Raw genomic sequence first — 9,405 nt, forward strand, 5'->3', positions numbered from 1 at the left:
TTTCATTTATACATATAGCTGATACAAAAGATTGAAATTTTCTACGGTTAACAGAAACTCCTCCTTAAATTCAGCTACTTCATCCTCTGAGCTGCAATTCTTCAATTTCACTTGAACTTCCTTCTCAACTTCTCCAAGGAAGTGATATTTGATTTTAACATGTTTAGTCTTTCCATGAAAGACTGGATTTTTCACAATAGCAACAGCAGGTTTATTGTCACATAGCACCTCAGTAGCATTTACCTGTTCATGCTTCAAATCAACCAGTAACTTCCTGAGCCAAATGGCTTGGTTTACAGCATGTGCAACAGCAATATACTCTGCCTCAGCTGTGATTGTGCCATAGTCTCTTGCTTCTTAGAACTCCAACAAATCATGCCTGAGCCAATAGCAAAACAGTAACCAGAGGTGCTTCTCATGTCATTAAATGAAACTGCCCAATCACTATCAGTTAAGCCCATTAGTTTTACTTCTGCATGTCTTGCATATAATACACCAAAGTCTGCTGTTTCCTTTCACATATCGCATCACCTTCTTTGCTGCCCTATAATGCACTTCACATGGGCTCTGCATGAACCTGGAAAGTATGCTTGTTGCATACATAATATCTGGTCTAGCAGGTGACAGATATAGTAGGCATCCAATAAGACTCCTGTAAAGACTTGCATCAATCTTCCTTGCTTCATCACTTTTGCTAGGCTTTTCACCTTGCACAGCTGGACTACTTACTGCCTTGCAATTTTCCATCCCAAACTTCTTTAAAATTTCAATTGCATATTTCCTTTGGCACATGAAGATTCCTTGATGAAGGAGTAGGATTTCCATACCAAGAAAATAAAACATTTTCCCCAAATCATTCATCTCAAAACTTCTTTTCAGCTCCCCCTTGAACTGATGAATCAATAACTGATTGTTACCCGTGACCAATAGATCGTCAACATACAGAGAAACAACAATGTTGCAGCTGTGGCCTTTTAGGCATAATGGAGATCTCTGGTTGGCACTGTTTAAGGTTGAGGAGCAGTAGTGGCAGTAAAGGGGAGAATGGGGATGATGCAAATACAAGTCATAGTACTATGTTGGTCCTGGACCTACATTATAATTTGCTAGTTTAGAGTTGGAGTGCTGTAATAGTTATTTCTATTCAAGATAAAGCAAATTAATGGGTAATTAATAAGTGTTTTTATCTTGCTCCTTGCTAGTTATATTAAATTTCTACGGTTAAACATATCTGATGTTTGTCTTGAGAATTTATTGGTTCTGAGAATTTTTTAATGATACTTAAGATAAATTGAGTTTTAGTTTGATATTTTAATCATTCGTCTGTTATGATAAACTATCTAAATCCAACAATTATTCTGTAGAGCATGATTGAAGTCCATCAGCTTGTATATCCCTGGTTTCCAAACATTGCTTTTGTTTCTCTCGTTTTCAGCTCTTCATAAAATTATGAAGTTGGATAAAATTATGAAGATCCTTCTGCTCTTGATATTTACAGACAAAATATGCTCCAGGAATAAGCCAATGAAAATGCTGTTGGAAGATACAGAGCTGTTGTTTAAAAGTTTTTAATCTCTCCTGGTGTCTCCCTATGTGTGGTGGCACAATACATCTACTTTCTACCTGTATCCCTCAAAAATTTGAACTCCTCATATCATCCCTAAGGCAAATCCATGTCACAGCCAAGGGGTCTGTTCACTTCACAAGACAGCCAGTCAGCAACTGTAACAACTTCTCAGAACATAGATTATTTTGGTAATTTCAGAATAACAATTGAGTAGCATTTAATGCTGGAATGGAGTATTAATGGGGTATGGACTATCAGTTCTGCAAATACACAGATTTCTTGTTAGCTACAGCCTCTGGGAAGGTTGAAATTAAAGGTCCCGGTAAACTTGCAACTCCTTTTGAAAGAACAAAAGTTGTAGCTTATACTCTTGGTGCCATGACGCCTTAAGCTCTTACAGATTCAAAGGATGGTAGTCATCCTTCCATATTAATTATACTTAATGTTTTTAGTTAATATTTATTTTTTTTTAAATTTAATTGTTACTATATGTCGTTTATAATTATGTTATCGGCAATTTGAAGCTGTTATGATCCATGGAGCTATACTTGGTGGATTTAGAATATATTGATTGTATTGCCTCTGAAAAAATATTATCTTGTCTAACCAGCTTCCTGTGCACTTCACTGACAGTGATTGAGTTTCTGGCAGAATTGCAATTAAGACTAGAAAACTTTTGGTAGTTACTGCATGGTGGTGGAGTAAGACAATCTGGAGGTTGAACTACTGCTGAACCATTTACAGCAGAAGCATTGGATTCAGACGAAGCTTGATGAACTGCTATTTCAGTTCCACTATCATGTGTGACCTGTGGAAAATAAGGCCTTGGTGAATAAGAACCAATCTTCCCTTTATTACCATTAGTATTTGTGAATTTGAAATTTGGCAGGAAACCAATTTAGTCTGAAACAAGATTCCTGTTTGTGCGCAGAATAAGAAACAGACACATACGGGGTGACAATTGTGATGGAGAGGCACTGAACTCTTGCTGAACTGACTTGTCATATAACTGTCGTTAATTTTAAACATCATTATAAAAAATTAATTATAATTAAGATTAATTAAATTATTATAAATTATATACCATCCTAATAATTTGATATTTTACCCATTATTGTAATAATAGAGGCATTAGGCTTTTAAATTCTCCATATCCATTTCATTATCCTTATCATTAATAATAAATTTCAAATTAATGATTATATCATTAGGACTATCATTAGGCTTTTAATTTCAAATTAATAAGTTGTATTCATCCTTCCACCATTCAGCTTTATCTCAATACTAATTCAATTCCTGCATTACATGTGAATAATTATTAAAATCATATTGATAAATTATTTAATAGAAATTTTAATAATAAAGTATCTATATATTTTTTTAATATTTAGTAAATATTTATTTTTAATATTTAATTATTATTTTTATTATTATATCTATCATTTATAATTATATTTAAATATAAACATTTTTATCATCATTGCTGTTAATTTTTAAAATTAATTATATAATTATATATAGATTATATTAAAATTAATTAAATTATAAATTTTATACCTTCCTAATATTAAGATTAACTAATGATTGATAGTTGTTGTTGTTAACTAATAACTAATAACTTATTAGAGTTGATTTGTGTTATATCTAATTATTATTTTTGATATGTAAAATTACTAATAATGATATATCATATAATTTATACTTTATTATAAATTATAGATAGGGCCTATAATCTCATCTATACTTTATTATTATTGTTTTTCAAAAATAATTATGACACTTATGATAAAAATTATATAAAATTTTTAATACCAAAAAAATATATAAAAAAATTAAAGATATCAAAATTTTTATAGTACAATAATTTAGAAATTGGAAAACTAAATTTTTTATATAAAAAAATCCTATAATTTTAAATATAAAACAAAAGTAACTACTAATAAATTCGACATATTAAAAATTAACGTTGTCAACTAAAATAATAACTATTAATAAATTAGAGATAATAAAAAATTAAGATTTTGAGCATTCAAGATTCTGAAGCAGAGCAAGATTATTGCAAATGAAGTAATGAAGGATATTAACAGATAAATGATATCAACAGATGAAAGATATAAGAAATAATTAATTAATGCAAGAAAATTAATGAAAGATATCAACAGATACCAATCTTGAAGGGATTTTAAGAGAGTAAAATTACTGTTTGAACCATTCAATAACTAGGGTATCATTAATTACACTTTTTCCTATCAATACCGAGAGAGATAAAATATAGTTAGCTGAAACCCACTACAACAAGGATTTATCCTAAACTACTCCTCTTACAACAAGGATTAATTAAAGTCATAAACTATATATAGGTATGTGCTTGTTGAAATGTGTAGAAATATTTTTTTTGCTAGAGAAGAGAGAAATAAAGATGGGCAGAGTTCTTGATGCCAATGATGATGGTGGGTGTTTCGACAAAATGGTGGCTGCGATCAAGTTAGTGGAAGAAAGTATTCTGATTGCTTTTGTGCAACAAGTAAGAGCTGAAGCCATGAGCAAGCATGATGACCGACTTGCTGCATCTATGCCTAAGAAAAGCAGGGGCCATGGACAACGCCAAGACAAGAAACCTCTTTCTCATTTGTCTTTTATTTCTTCATGAGAAGTCCTTTGGGAGCATGAATGAAATCAAGAGAAGGGTCTGTGGCAAACGATGCTCTGAAAGTGGTAACAATACTGAAGATGAACAGAAGAAAAGGAAATTACTGAAGAGACCAAACAGGACCTGTTTTGCAAATATTGGTTCCGAGACGCCACCTGACGTGCCTGATGAGTGGTGGGATAAAATTCGAACAAAAGGAGGCACTGATGTGAAGTTGGTGATAATGAAACAGATGTTTACTACTGATTTAAATCCTCACCATGATCGATTCTCAATCCCTTTTAAGCAGATAAGAGATTCCAATTTTCTTACAGAGGATGAGAAGAGCAAGTTAAAGGAGCAGAAGGAGAACATACCTGTAACACTCATGGAACCTTGTGGTGATGAGTCTAAGATGTTGCTAAGGCAGTGGAATTTGAAAAGTAGCAGTACCTATGTGTTGACATCGAGTTGGAAGAAAGTCTTGGAAAGGAATCATCAGGGATCATCAGGGAAATTCAAACAAAATGACATAGTGCAGCTTTGGTCTTTCAGGCGCAATGGAGAACTCTGGTTGGCACTTTTTAAGGTTGGGGATGCAAGTACCACTCCTAGTGGCAGTGGCAGTAAAGGGGAGAACGGGGATGGTGCAAGTACAAGTCATTGTACAATGTTGGACCTGGAACTACATTTGTAATTTTCCAATTTTAGTTGTTTTGCTAGTTTATGAAGGTTAATTAGAGTTTGAGTGTTGTAATATTGGGCAATTATTTCTATTTTAGATTAAGCATAATTAGTTTTTTTGTCTAGCTATATTAAATTTCTACAGTTAAACATCCCTTATGTTTGTTTTGAGAATTGATTTGTTTTAAGAATATATGTTTGTTTTTTTTTAATGAAACTTAGGACAAATTGAGTTTTAATTTAATCTTTTAATCATTCTTCTGTTATAATAAACTATTTTATCGAAGTCCATGACTGAAGTCCATCAGCTTCTGTGGGATTACTGGTTTCCAAACATTGCTTTTGTTTCCCTTGGTTTCCTCAGCATCTTAGCTAGTTTATATTCTTTTGCTCTCTTTTTAGTATTCTTTGTATCAGCAGGTTTTTCCATATTGATAAAAGCACTATGATGGATAATGGTTGTTCATTATTTTTATTTTTTTCTTCATCTCTTGCCTTGATCTTAATCTACTCTATTACAATTAGAATATTCATTTGCACAGGTTAGATATTGAAGTGTCCTTTTTTTTTTTTTCTTGCATTTTTATGTTCTTGCAGAAAAAAGCCTTTTCAGGGCAGGCTGCTTGAAGCCCTTATACTATGATATTCTGACTTCAAGTTAGGATATATTATGTAATTTTGGGAAATACTAAATAAAATATTTATTAGTGACTCATTTCATATTGTTTCCTTACTTTTCTTTTTGTGTATTAGTGTTTAGGTGAAAATAGTTGTTTCAATGAAATAATAAAATAACCTACTGCTAATGTGAATTATCATTATTTTGATAAATTTAGAGTAACCATTTGAGTCTCATATTGAATTAAATATTGATAATTCAGATAAAAAGCTCTGCAATTGAATATGTAAGATATGATAGAATATTATTTCTAAAAATACATGAAAGGACATGAGATTTTTTATACTTACTGCTAAATCTTCCAGTATATTGTTTGACTTCAAAATTTCTGGTTGTAATAATTTCAATGAATCAACAATCAAACCTTAGTGAAGGATTATCATGGACTAATACCTTGCATGATAACTCTAGAATTTTGTACATGTTTATGACCTTCAGCTTCTTTACACTAAATAGATGATTAAATTGTTTAATGAGCGGTACTGAGCAGCAATTAGATTCTTTCTACTTATAAATATTTGCTGCCCAATAGAAAGACAATTCTTATTCGATCATCAACTCACTTTCATCATTTCATATGTCTAAAAGATTCATTCTGCTGCATTTCCTGAGCTTCTGTATTGAACTTTTCCCATAAGATGATATGTAAAAACACAATTCAGTTGGCAACAATGGTAGAAATTTATTAGTATTTCATTTTCAATTATTTACATGAACTTTTCTCAAGAATTTTTTTCATTTTCCGATGTTCATTAATGCACGAATGGGACTATCAATTATGCAACTGTAAAATATACAGATTTCCTGTTAGCTACAACCTTTGGGAAGGTTGAAATTAAAGGTCCTGGTAAACTTGCAACTTCTTTTAAAAGAACAAAAGTTGCAGCTTATACTCTTAGTGCCACGACATCTAAAGCACTTATAGATTTAGAGGATGGTAGTCATCCTTACGAGAAGTGAATTGACAATTACTAATCTGAGAGTTTTCAGGTAAATGTTTTGTATTGAAAAATAAAAATAATGATGATAAGAATTCATCAACAGAGTCTTCCATAAATTATGTCAAATAATAATGTTGAAATAATTTTATCATTTTAAAATTTAATTTAAATATTATAAAATCATTTAAATTAAATTATTTTAATAAAATTAAGTCAAGTTCTAATACAAAAATAGTTAATTTGGTTAAATCATTAGTAATTAATACTCTGATTGTTTAGTTTGTCTTGCATTAATTCGTGATTTTGATACTTAAATCCTCCAAATGAATTATATTTAATGTTAATGTTTTTAGTAAATATTTATTTTTTTAATACTTAATTATCATTGTATATCATTTATAATTATATCATACATATCTTTATCATCATTACATTTTTTTTAAAATTAATTTCATAAGATAATTATATTAAGATTAATTAAAATACAAATGATATACCATCTTGATAATTTGATCTTTCATCCATTACTTAAATAATATGATCATAACCACAACTATGGTTTAATTTTAAATTAATTAGGTAAGCTATATCGCCCCTTTAGTCATTCAGTTTTATGTTAATACTAATCGAATCCCTACACTATACACAGATAATTAGTACAATTATATTAATAAATTATTTAACAGAAATTTTGAAAATGAAGTAATTATATTTTTTTAATAAATGGTACATAAAAATATAAATATTTTCATTTAATAATAAATTAAAATTTTCTTATGATATAGCTGATTCTTATCTATTTTTTGCGTAAATGTAATTTTTTATTTATGTTTTTACTTTTTTTAATACTATCATATTTGTAATTTTGTATAGTTATTTCTTATATCATATTCTCAATTTTTCACTTCTTTTTGGTCTGCCTATATTTTTGTACATTCGCTTAGACATAAGAATATTGTTATAACAAGCACACAAATCTAAGGCACACACACAAATGGCACAATCACACAGTATTGAAAAGAGAAGAATAATAATACAGGATTTAACGTGGTTCAACCGTAAGGTCTACGTTCACGGGCAAAACAAATGAAAAAAAGTTCCACAATGATGAAAAATCAATCAGAACTCTCAAACCCTAATCACAGTGTGTTTCCCGAATATCTCACAACTCTATCGTAAATGGTAGAATATTACAATATTTGTAATAGTCCACACCGCATGGGCAACCTCCAAGGAAATCAGTAGTGGGCTTCGGGCCCAGGCCTATCGGCTCGTGCCCTCTGCTACCGCCGCAAATCTCACTTTTTATCCCAATTGAGTCACAGCGCGAAACTTTTGGGTCGAGTCATAATTTGAGTCCATGAAAAATATATTCAAAATTCAAGCTACAAAAAATAATAAATATAAATTCCAGATAAATTCACGTGGCATCATTTTTTTTTCTACTCCAAATCCATATATATATAATATATTTTGAATATAATTAATATAGTTATATTTCTAATTTTATAATTATTAATTAAATAATATATTATTTTTAAATTTAAAATTAGTAATTGATTCAATCAAAATTAGAAAAAAATTAAAAAAATCAACAAATTTTAAAAATATATAAATAAGAATACTAATGAAGAGCCTCATATTCTCTTTGCTTTAGTTTTAATATAAATATACAGATACATATATAAATATAGATTTTTAACAAATGTTTATTTTTTAATATTTAATTATTATTATTATTATTATTATTATTATTATTATTATTATTATTATTATTATTATATCTAACCATGAATATTATCATCATCATTACATTCTCGTTAATTTTTAAAATTAATTATACAATTATATATAGATTATATTAAGATTAATTAAATTATAAATTATATATCATCTTAATAATATGATCTTTTACTCATAATTATATTAATCAATCAATGTTATAAAAAGTATACACATTTACACAGGTACAGCGATGCTCTAATAGAACCATCTTATGAATTGTTTAGTTTATATAATTAATGTTGTTAGTTGATAGTTGATAATTGATTGGAGTATGATTTATATTATGTATTTAGTAAAACTACATCTAATTATTGGTGTATATGTAAAATGATTATTAATAATATATCATGTAATTTATATTACTATTGAAATAAATATATAATTATTAATTTATTATATATTATTTATTTTATTATTAAAATAAATATATAATAATTAATATATACAATTTGATTGTTAACGGTATTTGAAGTTATTTCAATATATAGGCACACACTCATCATCTGATTCTTCTGATGGGGAATATTGAAAATTTACTTTTGCAAGGTTTTTTTTTTTTTTTAATTGCTTAACAGTGAAAAACTAATATTTGATCTGTCATATTTATAAAAGTACTTTGAAGATTTATAAAAACTAACATTTATAATTTTTCAATTTTAGTTGTTTTGCTAGTTTATGGAGGTTAATTGCAGTTTGAGTGTTGTAATCTTGGGTAGTTATTTCTATTTTAGATTAAGCAATGTAATGCATAATTAGCGTTTTTGTCTAGCTATATTATATTTCTACAGTTAAACATCCCTTATGTTATTTTTGAGAATTGACTGATTTTGAGAATATATGTTTGTTTTTTCAATTGATTTTTTTTTAATGATGCTTAGGAAAAATTGAGTTTTAGTTTAATATTTTAATCATTCTTTTGTTATGATAAGCCATTTTATAGAGCATGATTGAAGTCCATCAGCTTGTATGGGATTACTGATTTCCAAACATTACTTTTGTTTCCCTCGGTTTCAGTAGCATCCTAGCTAGTTTATCTGTTGTCGCTCTCTTTTTAGTCTTCCTTGTATCTGCAGGGTTTTTAGATTGATAAAAGTATTATGATGGATAATGGATAATGGAT

At 28.8% G+C, this 9,405-nt stretch overlaps 1 protein-coding gene across 1 annotated transcript; it reads left to right on the forward strand.

Moving 5' to 3' along the window:
- Positions 1 to 4,224: 4,224 nt before the first annotated feature.
- On the forward strand, positions 4,225 to 6,519 carry LOC131180051 (B3 domain-containing protein At2g31420-like). The gene is made up of 2 exons (XM_058147644.1): positions 4,225 to 4,849; positions 6,359 to 6,519. Exons 1-2 carry the CDS (start codon positions 4,234 to 4,236, stop codon positions 6,517 to 6,519), a joined length of 777 nt encoding a protein of 258 aa, XP_058003627.1. The 5' UTR covers positions 4,225 to 4,233.
- Positions 6,520 to 9,405: the final 2,886 nt, after the last annotated feature.

The sequence above is a fragment of the Hevea brasiliensis genome, chromosome 5 (assembly GCF_030052815.1).
Source record: "Hevea brasiliensis isolate MT/VB/25A 57/8 chromosome 5, ASM3005281v1, whole genome shotgun sequence".
NCBI classification, from domain to species: Eukaryota; Viridiplantae; Streptophyta; class Magnoliopsida; order Malpighiales; family Euphorbiaceae; genus Hevea; species Hevea brasiliensis.

Excerpts from the sequence above, each read along its gene's own strand:
- LOC131180051 (XM_058147644.1), top strand. The coding sequence starts at position 4,234 with ATGAATGAAATCAAGAGAAGGGTCTGTGGCAAACGATGCTCTGAAAGT. Across the intron at positions 4,850-6,358 it reads GGAGAACGGGGATGGTGCAA|ATTTCCTGTTAGCTACAACC; the intron begins GTACAAGTCATT and ends TAAAATATACAG.